A 22,765-nucleotide genomic window follows, 5' to 3' on the forward strand; every position below is an offset into this window, starting at 1 on the left:
AATAAAAAAGACTTAAAGAACCACTTGATACTTTTGTCTGACATTTTCAGGCAAGGTCAAATAGTGTTCTCTTTCCGAGGTGATGTCTGCACAAAATTCTGTTAATCTTTAGCCTGCTGCTGCTTGCAAAGAGGAGGTGTGTGGGGGGGGTGTGGGGGTTGGGGGGGTAGCCACGGCAGCTCCAGGAAGTTAAGCAAAGGACTGTGATAAAGTCAGCCTGCCTGCAGCGATAGTTCATCACGGCCTCTTGTCACGCCATCTCATGATGCGGAATCGATTGTTACCACTGAGGAATCAGCGAGAAGTGGCCTTCGCTCCTCCATTTGCATTGCTCCCAAGAGTATTTCCCTTTTAACCGAGTGATAAATCATGACTCCGGCGCTCGTTTTGCTGGAGTTATTTCAAATATACACAAGTAATAGCTGAGAAAATGCCACTTTCATTTACTTTATGTTGTGCTGCGTGACTACACGTGTAATCAAGGAAACAAACCAATGCAAGGACCTAAAATAATTACTGAACAATTAGTATTTAGATCACATGAGCGGCATTATGAGAAAAGTGAACTATAACAACATAATATGTCATTTAGACTACAATAAACGGCAAAGCTGGGTACTATTTCAGCACATTTCGATGGATTGCCTTACTAACAAAAGTCTTTCTCTAATAATTAGAAATGAAAGAGCAACGCTCATCATGGGTTTTCAGTCTTGCAAAAGTCATCATTTATATCTCCAGGCAGACTTTGAACAAATATTAATAGTTTAAACAGAAAGTGCGGACGAGGACACATCAAAGATCAAGCTTTGTTGAGGGCATGACTTTTTGCATGTGTGTGTTTGGTTTGCTACATCAACGTTTTTAGAACAAGTCAAATGATTGCATGTGACGATCTCATCAAATCTCACTTTTGGTGGGGGTTATGTTAGTCATTGCCACACCCTTGAACATGTATATTCATATACATACTCACATTCATACCTATGGACAATTAGGAGTCACCAATTAAACTAACATTTATGTTTTTGGAAAGTGGGAGGAAATCGGAATACATGTAAACGCCACACAGAGATGCATTTTCTAACTGTAATCTTGTAAAAATCAAGTTTGGATTTTCTCCCCCCCCCCCCCCCCCAAACAAATCAATTGATGTGAGGCAATTTCTGATTAGCAGAGGAAGAAAATCAATGCAAAGTTGCAATCACTTGAGTTGTGCTGACATAAGTACGTTAAGGGTGTGGAAAATAATCGCGATTAATCGATACATCGATGCGCATGTGTGCGATGCAAGTTAATCGGCTAATTCACTGGGTACGGATGCAACTGGCGGGTGAAATCTAGATTCATCGCGATGCGTTTAAATGGTATGTTTGGAATCCCTGCAAGTCCTGAGGTGAGAGGTGATAAGGAACATGCACTGATTTGACCTCAGATCCACAAATATTAATTAAAGTTAAAAAAAAGAAGGGAATGTAAGCTGTGATCAGTCTTTGTGTGAAGTAACTCGTTTCCCAGCATGCATAGTAACCCTCAGACAGGTGTCTGGTGGACAAAGGCACCTGGATGCATGATGAGAAGCACTTAAAATGTTTTTTTTTTTTATTTGAAACTTGTATCAGTACTTGTCTTGTATATTTCTTACCTAACTTTTGAGTGTTAAGTTGCTGTGTGATGACTTTAGCAGTCATTTTATGATGACACCGTGAGTCAGACTGTTATACTGAGTAATGACCTTCGTTGTGTGTTGTCTCATAGCTCGTTATTGTCTCCCGTCAAATAAAGAGCTAGCTGGTAGCAATATGTCGATTTATGACTTGTATGGCTAATATGTACAATATATGTACAAATCAATTTTTCTGTCAATTTTTGCTTATTTTTACACTTGTTTTTGACTTGTTTGTGAAAGGACATGCCGGTGATCTTTGACAGGTGCTTTGTCACAACACATGAGAAGCGTCCTCAATTCTCCATTTGCACCAGAGCGACAAATAAGAAACACCTGCACACTCTTGCCGCACACACACACACACACACACACACACACACACACACACACACACATATACACACTCGATGCAATGACGTGCACTTTCTTGTGTGACAAAGTTGTCCGCTCTCCCACAATGCCCGGCCGGGAAACCCAACACTGTCCTGCTAAATATAGTGGGCCCTTTCACAGCGCATGCATGTGTGTCTCGTCACATGATCCCAGATATGGGGCGGCCACGCACGCACACACATCCACGCTGTTCTCACACACGCAGACGCCAAATCCTGAGGCTGAGGGTGCGGAGGCGGCGAGGGAATGCGAGGAGCTTTAATGAGCTGGCTGTGACGCGTTGCTTCCCCGTGACCCGACTCCCAGTTGCTCCGTCTCCCCGAGCGTCTCGCCCTCTGTCTCTGCGTCTTAACCACGTGCTAATCAGCTTTACGCGCTCGCTGTTTGATGTCTGCTGGGCTGTTTTGCTGCTGAATAGATAATCATTGTACAAGCCGCCGCTATCAACAACTTCTCTGTGTCCAACCCAACGGGCCGCCCCCGACCCCGTATGGAATGTCTGCACGGCTTTGGTAAAGTGGAAAATAAAGTCTTTCATTCTTTTTGGGTAATTTGGAGAACATACGCTGGTTACTTTTGTTTGTATGCGGGTTTCGCCGGTTCCTGGTCTTTGACGCCCCTAAAGCATCACAGTGCAGTTTGGTCTGTCAATATTTGACGTGGTTCGACTCCTTGTGGCTGTGTACACCTGCACGCCGAGCGAGAAAGAACACAACAATGATGGCGGCGATTAACATGTTCAAACACGCGCTGTGGATACAACCGTCCACAGCACCAATCCAATAAAATGGCCATGAGTACATCGGCTACTCATAACCACCAAGTTGTTCTTAAATATTGCAATCCGGGGATGCTCCGATCAGGGTTTTTTATGCTGACGATTAATTGAGATCGGCCGATACCGATACTGATTAATTGAATTAACTGGAGATTTTCTTAGTTTATTTATAATGAGTGACATTGGCCAGGGCCATTAAGACAATTCAAAGGGCTCCTAGCAAAAATACATATATATATATATATATATATATATATATATATATATATATATATATATATATATATATATATATATATATATTTTTTTTTTTTTTTTGCCCTTATTAGTGTGAAACAATTTTTGTACTATTTGACATAGACCTGAATTTAATTTTATGCATGTTTTGGAGTAAAAGGTGAACTATTCAAGCCGTCAACTATTGTGTTTTATTTATGACTGGCAACAATATTCAGAGGGTTGAAGCAAATATTCTGACACATTAAAAATCGATATCGCCTCAATAAGGCTGGACACTATTTGTTTATGTTGAAAGAACCACACACAAATAGTGTTTAGACGACAAGACATGATTCGTATAAAGACGACAAAAGAGCAAAAGCGTTCTGTAACACTTGAAGCTTTTCCCCGTGGAACAAAAACGAGCTCCCAACTAACTGCATTACTTGTTTGTTTCAAAAAGTAAATGTAACTTGGGTCACACAGAGACCAGACGACCGGTCGATGACTCCAGCAAGCAACATGTAAGAAATTTGAGACCACAATAATACAATAAAGGAGTGATCAAACACATGGATTGGATCAGCCGAGGCCGAGCCGTCAAATTGAAGCCATGGTTTTACAGACTCTTGTCACCCAATACGGATGTTAGCAACAGCAGACATGTACTAGGGTATGCTAGGCACAGTGATCGGCTTTGAAAGGCATTTATGGGTATTTGCCAATCACATGTTTTTTTAACGAAAATCAGCCAACATTGATCGGTGATCGATGGATCGGAGCATCCCTACTTTGAATGCATCCACTTCACCAAAACCGCAGCACATGGAATCCGAATAAAAAAAACAACATATAATTGAAATGCATTAAACATAAAAATTCAGTTATGCGTCCTTGTGGATAATGACTGTTCACGTTCACGTTTCTCCACGTTCATGTGACCTTTTGGGTTCGAGTGAGGATCCTCATGAACCTGGACCTGGACCTTCTTTACGTTCTCCAGGTGGAACATACCAACACAATCCAGTGAGTTCTTTGGTGTGACAGCAGGCCTGTTAGTGGAGTCCTAGTGGATCAATGGCGTGTCTCTGGTCAGGAGATGAGCGGGTTTGACAGGTAGAGGAGGTTTGTTGAGGCCGTGGCGATCAGATGCAAAGGTTCTCCTAAGCTGGGCCACTCTGCCTCCGTAGTCTGTCTTCTTCTCTTCAATTAAAATGTCTGAGAAATACAGAATGGATCAGTTCATTCCAAAAGGTCAGGATTGTGATTTAGGATTGTTGGTTTCATTTTTAATCCTGGTATTAAGCCGTTGAATGATGAGGCAATTATTTATGGTAGTAGGGAACATGAATTGGGCCAACTTAACTTAAGTTGTTTGGGCCAAATTGTAGTATGTGGAATCCCTCAGGGATCCACTTTAAGACATCTATTATTGAATATGACAGCAAAATAAACAGTTTCACTGCATCATGTGTACACAATATACTCTAGATATAGATAGAACATATCCAAGTATTTTCTACTGCTCGTCCTATTCAGGGTTGAGGAGAAGCTTGAGCCAATTATTGTGGAAGTAAATAATTCTAACTTATTTGCCGCTTATTTTCTTGGGACATTCCCCTTATTTTATGACGCCAACGTTGACAAGTACGGCATAGCCTTGGCTGTCAGTGTTTACATGTAAACGTTAGCGGTTGTTTCCAAAAACTATCTACTGTTTGTTTTCAGGGACTAAAACACTGTTGCCTTAAACAAGGGGTGTTCAATGTGCAGCCCCAGGGCTATTTACTGGCGGCGATTCTATTTGGATTGGCCCAAGCAAAACGTCCATCAAAAATTGGAAAATTAGGTTAAAAAGCTGAAATGTTGATGCTAATAACTAATTATAACAAAGCTTTGAATTTAAATATATAATTTTATGTAGTTTTTGTACAAAATCAATGACAAAACTAAGTAAGACATTATATTAAAATAAATATGACATTTAGAAATATGTTTGAACCAGCCCCGCCTCTCCCCAATGTTGGGATAGGCTCCAGCTTCCCATGACCCAAATGAGGACAAGCAATGGTAGAAAATTGATGTATTTTTGCTTGACTAATCAATCAATTATGGCTTTATTATATTGATATATTTTCTAGCATATTTACAGCCGTGGCAATGACAGACCAACGTTGACAAACGGACGACGCATTTTCACCACCAATCCTTGTTTTCTCACCTCTGGCCTGTGAGCTGACCCCGCCTGCATCTGACAGCTGGGCTTTGAGTGCTGCTTTGTTGCCATGGTTACTAAGACGGGGCCTGTAGAGAGGAGCCCAGTCGGCGAGGTTGTCCGAGCGGCTGCCCGATTCACTGTCACTGCCCTCATCGGGGTCCTTCAGGTCGTCATCGGCGCTGCAGGAGTCCATCTCATCCTCGGATGATTGGCTGTTTGGTGAGCCGGATCCGGTCTGCGCTCGTAGGGAGCACAATGTTACAATCTGGGAGGGTTTATCGTATTAGCCCGACTGTAACACTCACAGCGGTTCCGTCGGTGCAGGGAGGATGGATTTCTGCTTTAAATCCGAGCGGCTGGGCTTCTCTTCCTGCCTGCGCGTCTGCTGTCTGGATGCCATTCATATTCTCGTGATGGAGTCTGGGGGACAACAATCAGGCCGACCTTTGACTCAACATCTCCAGTTACTCATTTAGCGCATGAAATCAATAACACAATTGGGAGGGGACTGCTAGTAACTTCAGTTCGTTGTTATAATTAATATATATATATATATCAGTGTCTATATATATATATATATCAGTATATATATTAGATATTATTATTAAAGAAAATGAAAGAAAAACAAGAAGTATATCTTCTTATCACTTAATTTGTAACTATTACCCGGAAGTATTCCCAGGAAATACCTCTAAAACATATTAATTCACCATAAATTCCATGTTGTCTTTGAACGCAATCCCTCATTTCTCATAATAACACGGTCAAATGAATGAATATATATTTTAAAGAGACTTGTGTGAGAAAAAATGATTTTCAGTTCATTTGGAGCTGTTATAACACACACACACACACACATATACGTATATAAATATATTCCAGTGCTAATAAAAATTCAGTAAAAATGTGCATATTTCAGACATAGTGTCAAATGGTGATTAATCATGATTAATTTGAAAACTGTGATAACTAATATATCATGTATATATCATGCCTATATGATGCACTCACTTTCTTTATTTGAACCGTTTTGTATTATTATCAAATTGAATGACATGATGCATTCAATGGCTTCTTCTGGCCTTGCTTCTGTATTTGTCTATCCATCTATAAAGTTGATCAATCAAATGTATACAATATAGACGTCATCATTCAGCTGCACCATGTGACTGTATTTCATATTTGTGGATGCAGCCAACCTGTTGTTGATGAGGTTCTGGAGAAGTTTGGAGGACCTGAACTCATCGACCTCTCCGATCACAATGACGCTCACGTCTCCATCCCGACCCAGCATCCAACTCACACGCTTACTGGAGGCTGCGAGCAACAAAAAAGAGACAGGAAAAAAAAACAGATTGAGTTTGCATCTTTGTGTTCAATGAAAAAAAGTGTATCCTAGACTGTTATGGAGACCTGCATCCAGAAGATGGCGCTGTCCTGCAACTTTAAGGCTCAGGGAGGCTTGCTGGTTATTTCTGACCCTTCATTTGCAGACTTAAAGATGAGCCCAAAATGACTTATAACTTGGCCTGGTGTTGTGAAATTGAACTTTTATTAATTAAATGGCTGTCAATGACACACAAAAGTGACAAAATATTTTTGATAGCATGCCTCAATTGCAAATATCTCACTCCGATCAGGGTTTTATGATACCGATTCTTATGATCCATGACTGAAATCGATCAATACCGATACCAATCACTTGGAACAGTACCTTTTAAAAAGCATTGGCACTCATTATATTGGCACAAGAGAAAAAGTTAGGACAATTCCAAGGTCCACTAACTGCCAGGCCTCAAAATAGGTAATTATTAAAAACATAAAAGGCGGGGGAATTTTCTAGGCTTCTACCATAGGCACCAAGTCTACCTGTTCAAAAGTGGTTTATGTACTCTGTTACCAAGTCCAGTACCTCTCCCACGTCCAGAGTTTTCAGTAACTGTCCTACTAGTACACCTCAATGGCTTATAATAATATCACTATATATAATAATATCACTTAGTGGCACCAGTGCGGCTATGGTAACTTCATGTAACTTCATGTTCCTTAATGCAACTTGTTAATGAGCATATTCAATTAAATTAAACAAAACTAACAGCAAATTAACATCGCATACCATAATTGGTGGAAGAAAAAACATTTAATTGGCCCAACATTGGCAAAGCTTGAGGAGGTGTTTATAATTAGTAAATCAGATTCATCTTTGAACCCTTAATTATGTATCACAAACCATCGGGAGCTTACCAAAATAAAATGCTTACCTCACTCAACCAATGGTGCAAAATATTAAACACATTGAAACACATATATCATTATATATTATTTTGCCTCTCAAATAAATATATATATATATTAGGAACCATCAAAAAAAGTACAAGAGGCTATTTTTAACCATTATTTGACAACACAGGGGGCAAGAAGAGCCCTAACTCCCAAAAGAGAGAGTAGTTTTCCATCTAATTAGTCCGTACTTCCGAGGTTTTCCACCTGCTACATCACCACTGGCTGGGGTGCGGTGACAGAATACAAAAGAGCTGCTTTCAAAGCAGGCGTGATGAGTTCAAAGATAACGTACAGTATAGAGTGGCGGGGGGTGGGGGGCTCTGTTAGAGCTCATGTATTTATTGAGGATGCTTCTATGGAGTTTATTGTGGCGTCTGGGAAGTCCGGGGTCATTTTCACCTCACATCGGTGACTTGATTTTGCCATGATATTATTTGTAGTAGTAGTAGTATTATTCCCTGGTAAATGGTGCGTTCAGGGGTTTGCTCCAGCCACAGCACAAATAAAAGATGTTGTTGTGTAACACAAACACGCCTGGTGGCTTCTCAGGTGACATGACACACAGATTGGGTAAACAAAGACTGGAACTTAATATATGCTTCAAAGCACAGCGGCTTAGTCAGTCTTATTCAGCCGCAAGGATTGGATTGGACCAGTGTTGATAGATACTGTCGGTCTCACACACACACACACACACACACATTGTGCATTCACATTATAGCTCTACCTTTCTAATGCACGGGTCAAAATATTAGACACAGCTCTCACCGCAATAATGGAGATACCAAAACAAAGGCAGGTCTTTGTGATTATATGTATTGTATTGTGTGTGTATACTATATACAGCATACTGCATATATACAGTAGGATGTTATGAGATTGTGTAAGCGGCCCATTCTAATGTTTCTGCAGGTCTTGTGGGACCACATATGGAGAAGTTGACAAAATAAACCAGGAAGAGTCTGCAATGCAAACGTTTGGTTGCCAAAACAAGAACAAGAATAACAAAAAGTGGAAGGAAATTGGATTTAAAGCAAATTCTGGCACGAGGGGGGTATTCGGCCCCCAGCTTGGCCCTCGACATATTACATATTAATGTTATTGAAACACATATATTCAAATATTGACCTCCATTGGATGGATTGCTGTAACAATATGTACAATATGTGTCAAAGTGGCCCCAGTTTGGACACCCCAGTTTTATGTGTAAAACGTTTGCAACCACAACATTTCCCAGAAACCCCAGCGCCTCTCCCAGTGTTACCTTTCCTTGGCCTGCTGACGCCGATGTCCTGTGCTTCCCGCTCTTCCCGTTCCCTCCAGCGTCGTACCTGCTCCTCTCTCATCTTGAGGAAGAGGATCCTTTTCTGTTCTTCGCTCAGGGCCTCCAGCACCTGCGGCTCCACCCACATCTCCTCCAGGATTTTTGCCAGCATCCTGAGGCTGTTCCCCAGTAGGTTCGATAACTGAGCGTCAGCCCCGTAGAGTCCACAAGGTCTTATATCAGGCGTGGCTTCCAGATCTCCTTTTTGGGCTCAGGTTACTTGAGCTGGGAATGAGTCAAGGATCGGGTAGAAACCCGGGTGTCGTTTGTCGGGGTGGGAATATGTCGGACTGTCTTGAGGTGCAGCGTGTCTGGATCAACCGTCTCTCTAAAAAGAGAGAGAGTTTGTTTACTTCATGTCCATTCAGTGGACCACAATGGACGATACAATAGTGTGTGTTTGGTTTGCCTAGCATCCATAGTCCATATGTATGCACCCATAGTCCATATGTGTGCATCCATAGTCCATATGTATGCATCCATGGTCCATATGTATGCATCTATAGTCCATATGTATGCATCTATAGTCCATATGTATGCATCCATAGTCCATATGTATGCATCCATGGTCCATATGTATGCATCTATAGTCCATATGTATGCATCTATAGTCCATATGTATGCATCCATAGTCCATATGTATGCATCCATAGTCCATATGTATGCATCCATAGTCCATATGTATGCATCCATAGTCCATATGTATGCATCCATAGTCCATATGTATGCATCCATAGTCCATATGTATGCATCCATAGTCCATATGTATGCATCCATAGTCCATATGTATGCATCCATAGTCCATATGTATGCATCCATAGTCCATATGTATGCATCCATAGTCCATATGTATGCATCCATAGTCCATATGTATGCATCCATAGTCCATATGTATGCATACATAGTCCATATGTATGCATCCATAGTCCATATGTATGCATCCATAGACCATATGTATGCATCCATAGTCCATATGTATGCATCCATAGTCCATATGTATGCACCCATAGTCCATATGTATGCATCTATAGTCCATATGTATGCATCCATAGTCCATATGTATGCATCTATAGTCCATATGTATGCATCCATAGTCCATATGTATGCATCCATAGTCCATATGTATGCATCCATAGTCCATATGTATGCACCCATAGTCCATATGTATGCATCCATAGTCCATATGTATGCACCCATAGTCCATATGTATGCATCCATAGTCCATATGTATGCATCCATAGTCCAAGTCTTTTACAATAGAAAAATATCACAACACATGTGCTACAACATACTTGATTATATACTTTCTACCATTAGTATTAGTATTAGTATTAGTATTAGTATTAGTATTAGTATTAGTATTAGTATTAGTATTAGTATTAGTATTAGTATACATGCACATGTTTGCGTTTATTTCGATGCAATGAAGACACACTAAAGTTGGGAATCACAGAGTACAAGGTAAACAAAGTACATATCTACTACAGGCTAACTAGGCTAACTAGAAGAGCTTTATAATTAATCTGATTCACAAGCTCTCATTTTTTTTTGCAGCTTACCTCCACATGTGACGCTGGTAGCCATTAACAGCCCAGTTAGTCATTTCTGGGAAGACTCAAAAATCGAATTCCCGGACGACTACCTTCTCCTTCCTCCTTCAAAGTATAAGTAAACAAAGATTGAAAAAGGAGCGACCCGGGCCGAGCCAATAGGATTTAAAACCTTTGATAAGGTTGAGCCAATGGCGGCAGGGCAGCGCTCAGACAGCGTTAGCAGAGGTGACACATTAGGTCTGACTTTCGAGGTTCAGGTGTGGACACGTGGGAGCCAGAATTGGCCCAAAGCATTAAGCTAAACCTTTCAGCGGGCCTGCTAGCCGACGTTTGTGGATCCTGCAGAGCAGCTTGGCAATTATTTTCCGCCTCTAATGCCTCATGTCAAATTGGATGTTCACTTAAGACCTTTAAAGGTAATTCTGGTTACTACACAGAGAGAGTAGTGGTGGTTATTCTCTGGGGTATTGGGTATCAACTTACAGACACTGACAATGGAAAGTGGGAAACCTTCTAAATATAGTCCTTGAGGAATTACAGAATACAAACAAAAACATAGCAAACGTCACCACCAAGTGTTGGGTGAATTTGTCTCTAAATCTGGTGACATATTTTGGGACTTAACAGTGAAAGCATGTATTGATCTGCGGTTTCTGTTCTCACTGAGCGGCATCGGTTGCTGCTGAGACGTCAGCCCCCCTCCAAAGCCGTCACAAGAGAACATAGTGGAGCTCCATGGGTGGATCTGGATTTAGGTACAAGTTCTGACGCTAAAAGTCAACTTATATCACAAAGTGCTAGTCTACGGCTGCAATCATTTACCATGCGGAGTTAACATTGCGAGGAGGGTCAACATTCACAGGCCTCACTCTGCTCTGTTTGCATGTAAAGACAAAGACCCCCCCCCTGGCTGGGGTCCAACATGCAAATAGGCTCACACTTTGCTTGTGCGTCTGTTCACATCATGTAGAGAAAAGAAAGCGAGGGAGCAGCGAGAGAGCGAGAGAGAGAGAGAGCGTCAAGGTGTGTGCAACGCATACTGAAAGAAGAGTTTGAGTCCCCCCAAGAGGCAACACAGAGGTCGTTGTTAAGAGTGTGGGAGATAAACGACTGGCCGGAAAATGGCGACAAAGACGCAAAGAGAGAGAGAATGAGAACGGACTTACTGAGTAGCTGCCAGCCGCCAGCATCTCCTCGTACTGGTCTGGGTCTCCTGTAGAGCGGCGTGATGAGTGTGTGACGTGAGCGCATGGAACAGTGTGTGTGTGTGTGTGTGTGTGTGTGTGTGTGTGAGAGGTGAATAGTTAGACGAGTGGAATGCAGGCTCAGCTCGACTCTGCTGCATTTGTACACAACACAAGTGGGATGGACCGACATCACAGCATTCATCATTTTCCCTCCTCCTCCTCTCTGCTTATCAGCTTAGCTTTCTGACTATGACACGTAGCCATATATGTACATGGGGCCTAACCCTAAGACCACTAACTGGGCGTACTGGGCGTACTGGGCTTATCATCTCCAATGATTCTATGCAGCAACTCGCTTGGTTCTCAGTCTCCTTCCGGTGTTTTCTTCCTGCAGGAAGTCCTGCTGGCTTTGTACGAAAGCAGTAATCACAACACCACATGTGCGGGAAAGAATGTGCATACTTAAACTAAGCTGACGACAGGTTGTTGGCACATTGATGCACGCCTCCACGCATTGTGTTTCTTTGGCCTTGCCACCCCGCGGGGCCATACCCGAGTCCAGCTGACTGGATTATTATATACAGGGTCCCAAATAAAGAGAGTACACAATGTAGCTTAAGTAAACGTGTGAAAATAATCATGCTGACACTGTCAAAGCGGTTTGTATTCAGCAATATTATTACTATTATTGTGATTGTAGTTTGTATATGTATTGTATATATCGTTGATGGAGTGCGTCGGCAGCTACAATCTACAATCTTTACAATCTTTTGTCATTTGTGTGTCACGAGCGGGCTTCACCCCTTCGTGACAGCTCTCTTAGTTTCCTTCTTTGCTTCTGTTCCGGTTTCCATGCCCTTATTTTGGTAACCACTTCCTTTGTTGTTCTCTTCCGTTTTCCTTACCTCTGCTCTTTTCACACACCTGCTTCTAGTTTCATTATCCCTATTTAGTTCAGGTGCGTGCTCTTTCTGCTGTGGCTTCATTGGGAATTGTCTTTGCTTTGTAGTGGCTGTTGTGTTTTCCTGCTGCTGCCATTTTTGCATTAAACTACCTTTTATTTGCACTTTTGGTCCTGCTCTCTGCATCCTGGGGTCGCATCGCAACACCGCCAAGCGCGATCGTGACATTGTGTCCCAATTATGGTAGGAAATGATGTTTACCATGGTCCGCATTATGTCATTGTATGCTCATATCACCTTGTTCTTCGGTATGTGACAAAAGAATAAAAAAATAAAAAAACAACCTTAAACCATATTAGGAAAGCAGGAAGTGAACAAATGTAACAGTTAGTGATTGTAAAAGTACCAGATGGAGGGGTAGGATTTAATAAGCTTTGCTTCTTCCTACTCCTTTTGGACATGTGGAACTGGGAACTGATTATGGGATGCACTCAATTGGAATCTGATGCATGTTCAAATGAAATTAAACCATTACCATTACCATGACCATTACCATTACCATTACTATTACCATTACCATAATTAAACAAAATAGCACATCACACACATCAATTTGGCTTTTCCATTAAAGAACGGCCTATTTGGACCAAATATCATTTGGGCTGTACTATATCTTGTGCCGTCTAGTGAAAGAACAAATAGAGTATGTCGCTAAGAGTAAGAGTAAGAGTTTCACCAATTCCAGATGAGTTTCTGTCGAAAGGAGAGCTAGAGTGAAACCAGACACTTGTTTGTTTTCTGACTTGGTTTGTCACTCGTGTGACAGACGAGACAAAAGGTCAAGGGAAGCACATGGGATTACAACATAGACGTACATAGCTTTAGTGTTGCACATTTTATTAAGTCTATTAAATCAAAATCTATTCTTTGACATTATTATCTTAGCAATTTAAGGAATATATCCCTTTTTATATCATCCCTCATGTTTCTGTGTAATTGAATGAATGTCTGAAGTGGAAGGTTTTGAGTAGGCTGTATATTGTAAATAACCATGCCACATGTACGTTAGATGTCACAAGAGGCTGAGTCAGGTAAAGATTAGCATAATGAGGAAATATTTCTTCTGGGAATAAACCATATCACCTCCATTCCCATTTCCTTGGGAAAGTCCCAGCACTGCGTCATCAACCAGGAGGATTAGATCAGGTTTCAGGTGTCACAGCACCGACTCATGCTAACTTTGGCTAAACAGCGACATCTGCTGGACAAACAGGACCATAGCACACCAGTAATTCATTTAGGGATACTGCATGGAGTTTCAATGATTAACAGTAATACATCAATAAATATAGAAGTGAAATGATCAATTAATGACAATAAAATAATATTCTGCTATAGGTCCAAATGTGGCTAAAATTGTAAAATAAAGTTTTCAGACAAAGGACGCAGGAAGTGCAATCAAGGAACAGGATGTTATTCTTATGGTTTACTTCAAACATACTAAACAGCGTTAGGATGTGATGCATTGCATGCTTTCACTTGCACGAGTCCACATGACTGAAAAGAAGTAGGGAGAAGTAGAGCTCATTTGATCCTACTTTTAATGTTCACCTCCTATTAGGGCAAAATAAGGGGCAGTGCAAAACAAAAATCTGGAGCAGAATATTAACTTGAAAAGAGCAATTAAAGTATTAAAATATGAAGACAATACAGCTCTCTGGTTTTCATGTTGTTTTCACCTCTAAATACAATCATGCAATAACACACACCGGGGCAACAAAACACACATCAGTCATGTGCGACAATACTTTTGGTCAAATGGGAAATAGAAACGGAAATGTTGCTGTATTCTGATGTCAACTAATAATAATAATGTAAATTTATTATGCATGCAAGCTGTTAATTTCGCTGAAGTCCACTGTGGACGTGTTAGTGGGTGGGTGAGCAGAATGGACAGCTGGTAAACTGAGCCTTCATCCTCCTCCTGCTCCCCGTTTCCAGTGGCAGTCATGAAGAATCAGTAACATTTTCCACACTCTTGACCCAAATATGCGTAATAGGATGGAAAAAGAAAGCTTGGAACAATTCCAGTGTCTTCCTTGCAAAAATAAAATGAAAAAAAATGCCAATGTACATTGAGGAAGGTAATTGTTTAATCTGGTATCGTTTATTGAGTAACATGGTGTTCTTGCGCTGCGTTGGCAGGGTTTCACATGAGAAATATGTGTGGTTAAACAATGCACAAAGTATTATTTTACCCCTCAAGATGTTCTAAAGGGCAGAAGGAGTTGTGCTGGTGCAAACATCGTAAAAGAATAACATTGCGGAGACAAAAAGTGAGCATAAAGCATGAAAAGCACAACAAATATGCTCATAAGAACGATCTTCTGTCGCTTTTTAATGTTATAAACAAGATGGGTGAGTAATTTGAGATGGGTGAGGGACCTGGAGGAATGAAAATATTTACAGGAAAACTGCAGTAACACACATGTATACCATGTATTCCACTCTGCAATTCTGCAGATAATAATGATTATTTGAAGGAGGGCAGACAAACAATTAGTCAAGATGGAGGCCTTGCGTCAGTCGCTACGGGGCTTCGTCTTCAAGCTCATGGCAAACAGCAGTTGCCTTTCATACAGCTGGATCAACAGTGGGAAAACGATTGTATAAAACGGTACAAGCTGACGCCTAAAGTGCAGTCCAAACAGTAGTGAGTGTGTGTTGGCTTCTACTTTGGAAAGAGAACCAGCTAGGAAAAGGCTGCGAGGCGTGATGCTGTAATCTCGCGAGAGGGTACGTGACGCGCGCAGGTCAGACAAGCGGAATACAGCGCTCCCAAACAATCTTAACTATTCAAACATCCGCAAAGTATCCTTAGATATAAACCAACATATTTAACTGCTGGAAAAGTTACAGTTCACAAAAAACAAACCTGGAAGATCTGGAGGAGTACATCGACGGTTGCTTCGATAGTATCGTCATGGGCAAGTCGGGCAAGTCACCCAAGACGCCGAACTCCAAGCGTAGCCGTCCTGAGGACTCCCCTGGGGAAACGTCGCCACCAGGCACAGACATCAAGGACATCCTCGATTCCATCGACAAGAGGCTGATTTGCTTGGACGGCCGCCTGGCTCTTGTCGAGGTACTCCATAAAGAATTTCAGGCCATCCGTGAGTCTCTGGACTTCAGCCAAAAACAAATAATCTCCTTGGTGACGGAGAACGCAACCCTCCGTGAATCGGTGAAGTCCCTCACCGACGGAGTTTCACAACTCCGCCAGGAAAACAAGTCCATGAAGGAAACGATCTTGGACCTTCAGGCTCGAAGCATGAGGGACAACCTCGTCTTTGCAGGAATTCCGGAGAAATCCGAGGAAGACCCGGAAGAATCCGTAAGGGCCTTCATGGCGCAACGGCTCAAGCTCCCGGCTGACGTCATCGGGGACATCACCTTCCATCGCGTCCACCGCCTGGGAGCCAAGAAGCCAGAAAATACAAGACCGAGACCCATCGTGGCAAAATTTGAACACTTCAAGCAGAAGGAGCAGGTGAAAGGCCGAGGCCGAGAGCTGAAGGGGACGGACTTCAGCGTGAACGACCAGTTCCCAAGGGAGATCCTCGACAGACGCCGTCGCCTGTTCCCTATCCGAAAAAAGTTCATCAACGAGGGGTGCCGAGCTGTCATCACAGTGGACAAACTCTTTGTTAATGGACAGCTATACCGCGATCGTGAAATTACACCATGGCTGTATTAATCATTCTAACATGGTAACTGAATATGTTTGGTAAGGTAAGGTAACGTCCTACTTTTTCATAGTTACATGATAAAGGTTCGTATATTATAACGCGCTCATCCTCGTTAACGCCTGCACTCTGCCTTCAAATTACTCCCCATTTTTCTCCCTTGCATGTCACCTCATTCCTTTCCTCCCTGTCTTGCACACTTTCTCACTGTCTTTCCCCTCTTTCACTCACTTATATTCCTGTTTGTCACTTGTCTGTTTTCTGTACCAGCATGTCTATACAGTTCACACACACTCACATAATCACAAACCCGCAAATACAAACATTGTACATAAAGACACACATCCATGTACACAGGTGGCTCGTACTGTACATCTGACACATAAACCTACAACACTGCCACTTACACACACGCATATCTCACACATGCATACACCAACATTACACCTTCACTAGTCAGATCAGGAGGACTACATTATAATATGCCCATGTGCACTTTAAGCATATATGTAATAGTATATGCTTACACTACCTACAGGCACATATACTTCACACTTGCACATATATACACACACATATCATCATAAGCTAGTCTAGGATGTCCTCACTGCAATTTGTCACTTGGAATGTCAGGGGAGTCGGGTCTCGAGAAAAAAGACAAAAAATGTTTAACCATCTAAAGAATATCCAAGCAGACATTGTCTTATTGCAAGAGACTCACATCTCCAATGCAGCTGCCCATACATTTCACTCACCACAGTTTCCACACATATACCTAGCAAACTACAACTCCAAACAGAGGGGCGTAGCCATTTTAATTAGCCGGAGGGTCAATTTTACACTGCTCAACAATACTATAGACATAGAAGGTAGATATATAATAATCAACATATTGGTGGACAATGTTAAATTTTGCATTGCCAACATATATGGCCCTAATGTTGATGACCCCTCTTTCTTTCACACCTTTTTTTCTTCTCTCTCTGCACACCTGGATTCAAGCTTGATCTTGGGAGGGGACTTCAACTTGGCATTTAATCCAGATTTAGATAGGTCTAGCCCAGCTGGGGGACATCGTGAGTCTCAAGCAACAACAACACTGAAAAAATATATGTCTGATTTTGGTCTTTGTGATGCTTGGCGCTCTTATCACCCTACTCACAGAGAATATACGTATTTCTCACCAGTGCACCACACGTACTCCCGAATTGACTACTTCTTAACAAGTAGCTCAATCTTATCTGACATATCAAATATTCACATACACCCTATCATTATTAGTGATCACGCACCAGTCTCTCTCTTTCTCACTAACCAAACCACAAGTACACCTACTAAATGCTGGAGATTTAATACATCATTGCTTAAAGACCCAGACTTTTTAAACGACTTTGAGAGAGAGTGGACAATGTTTTTAGATTTTAATGACCAACCGGGAACCTCGGCTTGTGTTCTCTGGGAGACAGCAAAAGTAGTAATGCGCGGGAAAATTATCTCCTACTCATCATATAAGAAAAAGAAAGAAAGATTATTGGAATTGGAATTGGAGGAAAAAATTAAACTCCTTGAAACCGCTTATGCAAATTCACAGGATGAGAATACTCTGAATAATCTTAGAAAATTGAAATTAGATTTAAAAGAAATTACTGATAAGAAAATTCAGTTCCAATTACAAAGACTACGTTTGGAGAAGTTTGAACATGCCAATAAATCTGGAAAATTCTTAGCTAACCAACTAAAACTCAATAAAGAAAAAAACTCTATCTCCTCCATTAGAAACTCAGAAGGTAACATCACTCACCTTCCGGAGGAAATTAATTCAGTCTTTAGGGACTTTTATAAAAGACTATACACACCTCAGATTAACCCTTCTGATCCAGACATTGAAACATTTCTAAGTACCATAGAATTACCAAAATTAGAAAAAAATCAGGTGACAACCCTGGACTTACCCATTTCACTAACAGATCTTTATGATGCTCTACAGGAAATGCCAAATAACAAGGCACCAGGACCGGACGGGTTTCCTGCCGAATTTTATAAAACATTCTGGTCACTGCTAGCCCCAGTTTTTTTTAAAATGGTTCAGGAAATAAAAGAAAATGCACGCCTACCCCCATATATGAATTCTGCTACAATCAGTCTTTTGCTAAAATCAGAAAAGGACCCAACATTACCTTCCAGTTATCGTCCAATTTCACTTATTAATGCGGATCTTAAAATAATATGCAAAGTATTAGCTAGAAGACTGGAAAAAGTTACCCCTCATATAATACATCCCGATCAATCAGGATTTATCAAGGGGAGACACTCAGTTAACAATGTACGCCGCTTAACCAATCTGATTGATCATTCTATCATCCATAATTTGGAAACCACAATCGTCTCACTAGACGCTGAAAAGGCATTCGACAGAGTTAACTGGAAATTTCTCTTTGCAACCCTACAGAAATTTGGCTTTGGCGAGTCATTTAGAACGTGGATCCAAATATTATATAGCACCCCGAAGGCCTCCGTTCGAACCAATAATCTGATCTCTCCAGAATTCACTTTACAAAGAGGTACTAGGCAAGGTTGTCCACTCTCCCCCTCATTGTTTGCTATCTTTATTGAACCTCTTGCAGCTGCTATTCGACAACATGGAAATATTAAAGGGATCCAGACAACAAATGTTCATCATAAGATAAGCCTTTATGCTGATGATGTGTTACTCTTCCTAAAAAACTCACACTTCTCACTTCACCAAGCTATCACACTCATCAATAACTTTAGCACCTTCTCGGACTACTCTATTAACTGGTCTAAATCCATAGTATTGCCCATTAATTTCGTTTTCCAGAGCACCCCCTCTATACCACTGCGTTCAGGGAATATCAGGTATTTGGGCATCAACATTTCCTCCAATCTGTCAGACCTGATCAGCTTGAATTATACCCCACTGTTGAAATCGATTGAGGATGATCTTGAACGTTGGAGAACTTTGCCGATCTCTCTTATGGGCAGAGTGTCCACTGTGAAAATGATGATATTACCAAGGATCAATTATCTGTTCTCTATGATCCCAACCAAACCATCTATAACTTGGTTTAAGTCATTAGACTCATATATAAATAAATTTCTTTGGAAAAATAAGCCAGCACGAATAAGCCTAAAAACATTACAAAAATCTAAAGAATGTGGGGGCTTAGAACTGCCAAATTTCTCCAATTACTTCCTGGCAAATAGGCTACAGTATATCTTAAAATGGATAAAACCTAACCCCTTGGATCAGTTATGGCTAGACATTGAACAATCATTTAGCCAAGAAATCCCCATCTTTAACTTACCTTTCATAAGTCAAATCCTTAGGAAACACGATTGTTTTAAAAGCATAAATATTAAAACCACTCTGACAGCTTGGTGGGAATTTTTAAAAATAACCAGGTCCTCGCTCAATCCTTGCCAGTACACTCCGATCTGGAATAACCCTGATATATTGCTTAAAAAAAAAACCTTGGATTTTACAACATGGCATGACAAAGGAATAAGTTGCTTGGAAAATATCATAAGGGGGGGAAAGTTTGTGTCATTCACTTACCTTGTTACACAGTATGGGTTAAGCCAGAATACATTTCTTGAATACTCACAAATTAAATCCATAATTAGAGCTAGGTTTCGTAACATATCTTGGGAAAGCTATCCCACCATTGACCAATTCTTAAACATATCCGCTCCCCAAACATTATCCAAGTTGTACATTCTTTTGTCAAAGTGTGACAACACCGTTGGGGTCCCAGTCTCCAAATGGAACCTAGATTTATCTACAAGCTGTGACCCTGAGTTCTGGAAGCAAATATGCCTTAATTCGTTCCGTTTAATAAAAAATCCCAACCTACAGTTGGTTCAGTTCAAAACCATTCATAGAGTACACTACACAGGGCAGAGAATGCTTAAAATGGGTCTAACCGACTCCAACATCTGTGTATACTGCCCAGATCATGTAGTAGATGATTATTTACACTCCATGTGGGCATGTGCCCCCATTAGTAATTTCTGGCAAGCAGTGTGCGAGGACCTTTCTTTGGCACTTGGGACCTCTATTCCTTCCTCACCTGTATTATGCTTGTTGGGTGATCTTTCTACAGTCAACGTAGAAACAAATCACACACAACTCCTCATCACAGCGTTAAGCATTGCCAAGAAAACCATTCTTATCAATTGGAAATCCAAAAAAAAACTGAACATAGCCTCTTACAAAAATCTTCTGTTAGATCATATAGCAATTGAGAGAATGTCTGCTGAATCCAAAGAACAACTGTCAGAATTTCAATCTATATGGGCTCCAATAATTAATCTCTTAAATTAATCTCTTTTTGTAATTCTCGAAGGGCTGAGTGTGCCTGTCTCTGCCCCTGGCGGTCTCGTTCCTCTGGCTTGGGGCATGGTCTTGGTCGCCGGGTTGCCCTGGCGTCTGGGGGGTGAGCGGGTGGGTGCCGTGTATCTCTGTCCCTTCCTGCTGGGCTGACCCCCTGGAGGTTCAGGTGGGGGTTGGTGGGGGGCTGTCCGGATCTGGGGATGGGGCGTGGGTGGGGTGGTGGTGGTCGTCCCGGGGGTGGTGCAGGCCGTCCCTCGGGGTGGTGGGTAGACGGGGAGCCGCATCCTGTGGGTGGTGGGCGCCTGCTGCTGCTGGGGGGGGCCTGTGTGCGTCCGGTGGCGCTGGTTCCTCCGCGGCCTCCCTCGCCCCTGGGGGTGGGCCGGGTTTGCCCTGGGTGCTCTGGCCTGGCTACTGTGTGGGACCGTGGGGTGTGGGCATGGGAGGCTTTGGCCCTGCCCTTGGTGTGGGCACGGGTGGTTATACCCCGCTGCCCTTGCAGAGCCTTCCCTCTTAGGTATGTACATGGCTATATATGTGTGTGTGTAGGTATGCATGTATATATTTATTATTATCATATCTAAAATAGTTAAAAGATCTAAATTATTGGAAAATATATTTTATATAAATTATTATATATTAAGTATCAATAGTAGTATCATTATTATACATACATAACTATCAATAAATATTATTATTATTACTATTATTGTTATTATTATTATTATTGTTATTATTATTATTATTATTATTATTATTATTACTATTATTATTATGGTTACTATTATTATTATTATTATCAATTACTTTACTTTATTTTTATTTATTTATTTATTTATTATTATTTTTTTTTATTATTTTTATTCTCAATTTTAATTTTTGTGTATGGTAGGTGTATGGCCCCGGGTGGGGCGCCTGGTAAGCTCATACGGGAGGGGGGGTCTCGTTTGTGCAGCTTGGGCTCTGGGTGGGGAGGTGCGGTGCTGGGGTGGGGCATTACCTGCTTCCCTCCCCTCGGTGGAGGGATGGCTGGGTTGTGGTGGATGTGGGGCGGGCGGGTGGGGGGCTGGCTGTGGGTGCGTGGGTAGCGGGGCGGATAGCGGTGGGGGTGGTGCTCTGCGCGGCGTGGGCCGGAATTAGCGGGGGGCTTGCTTGGGGGGCGGGGTGGTGGGCTCTGGGTCGTGGGGGGGGCCTCGACCAAGGGTTGGGGGGTGGGGCTGGCCGGTGGCTCACGGGCGGCCCCTGCTATTTGCCGGTGTCTGGTTGGCCCCTTCTGTCTCCGGTCTGGTGGCGGTCTTCCCGCCTCCGGGGTGTCCTACTTGGCGGGTCCGTGGGTGGATGGGAGATATGGTGGAGACGGGTCGGCGCTGTGGTGGAGGGTGGGACTGGGGGGGGCATTCACTTTTTGCGGCTGTTGGGGTATCGTCTGCCTGGTGGGCTCTGCTGCCTGGTGTGTGTGTCTCTGTCCCGCCCTGGCACTCTTGGCTCACGAGCCCGGGGGGTGGGGTTGGGCTCTTCCCCATGCGGGTCCCGGTTCTCCTGCGGTCTCTGTGGTGTCACTCCCTGGGCTGCCATGGTGACGGATGTGTTGCCGGGGCGCGGTTCCTGCTGTTCTGGTGGTTGTAGGAGCAGCCTCGGGGCGTGTGGTTTGTCCGCGGCTCCTGGTGGTCCGGGGGTGGCATAGCTGGCTCAATCTCTGGTGGGGCCCTCCGGGGGGGAGCTGGCAGGCCGGACTGGCCGCCACGATGGGCTGGGTGGGGCCCGTGGTTGGTCCTGTGGCCCGGGGCTTGCTCCGGGCGGCTGGCTTGCCCGGCTCGGTTGGCCGGTAGTGCGGGGTGGGCGTGTGTGGGGCCCCGATCCTCCCTGCTGCACTGCACCACCTCACATACATGTAGGACTTTGGGGGGTGGCCTGCAACTGGTTTTGCCGGGGGCGAAGGGTTTCCTTGCGGATGCCCTTTTGTCCTCGGCATTCCTCTGGCTGGTCACCCTTCAATTTTAACCGCACCTTAGACACTCAGTTCTGGGGGGGGGTCTGGGCAGGCAGGGGACCCACCATTGCTCAGCTTCCTTCCACACACACACACACACATACACATACACCACACACATAGGTCAGCCCTATGGGACAGGCCTATTTTTA

The 22,765-nt window shown here is 42.7% G+C and overlaps 2 protein-coding genes across 3 annotated transcripts in view; one reads left to right on the top strand and one right to left on the bottom strand.

Annotated features, from left to right (window-relative positions):
• Positions 1-3,812: 3,812 nt before the first annotated feature.
• zgc:92242 (uncharacterized protein LOC436899 homolog) lies at positions 3,813-11,809 on the bottom strand. 2 transcript variants are annotated; one of them, XM_058062876.1, is made up of 7 exons: positions 11,604-11,809; positions 10,444-10,539; positions 8,825-9,212; positions 6,477-6,594; positions 5,583-5,697; positions 5,281-5,512; positions 3,813-4,277 (listed from the first exon to the last, which is right to left on the bottom strand). In XM_058062876.1, the coding sequence occupies exons 3-7, from the start codon at positions 8,994-8,996 to the stop codon at positions 4,126-4,128; spliced, it is 789 nt and encodes a 262-aa protein (XP_057918859.1). In that variant the 5' UTR covers positions 8,997-9,212; positions 10,444-10,539; positions 11,604-11,809; the 3' UTR covers positions 3,813-4,125. The 2 variants fall into 2 exon arrangements, with proteins under 2 accessions (XP_057918859.1, XP_057918858.1); XM_058062875.1 differs by lacking the exon at positions 10,444-10,539.
• An 807-nt stretch (positions 11,810-12,616) lies between these two features.
• The window catches only part of psd2 (pleckstrin and Sec7 domain containing 2), a 40,942-nt gene continuing 30,793 nt past the window's right edge, over positions 12,617-22,765 (top strand). Inside the window, exon 1 of the mRNA XM_058062856.1 lies at positions 12,617-12,769. Within this exon, the coding sequence (XP_057918839.1) occupies positions 12,767-12,769 (3 nt within the window). The 5' untranslated portion in view covers positions 12,617-12,766. The remainder of the gene's footprint in view (positions 12,770-22,765) is intronic.

The sequence above is a fragment of the Doryrhamphus excisus genome, chromosome 23 (genome assembly GCF_030265055.1).
Source record: "Doryrhamphus excisus isolate RoL2022-K1 chromosome 23, RoL_Dexc_1.0, whole genome shotgun sequence".
Taxonomy (NCBI): Eukaryota; Metazoa; Chordata; class Actinopteri; order Syngnathiformes; family Syngnathidae; genus Doryrhamphus; species Doryrhamphus excisus.

Bases quoted from the DNA above. Each gene is read 5' to 3' on its own strand.
- zgc:92242 (XM_058062875.1), bottom strand. From the start codon at position 8,996: ATGCTGGCAAAAATCCTGGAGGAGATGTGGGTGGAGCCGCAGGTGCTG. The intron at 6,595-8,824 runs GTAACACTGGGA...TGTTGCTCGCAG, and splicing joins CGTCAGCAGGCCAAGGAAAG to CCTCCAGTAAGCGTGTGAGT. The intron at 4,278-5,280 runs GTGAGAAAACAA...TGTATTTCTCAG, and splicing joins GGTCAGCTCACAGGCCAGAG to ACATTTTAATTGAAGAGAAG.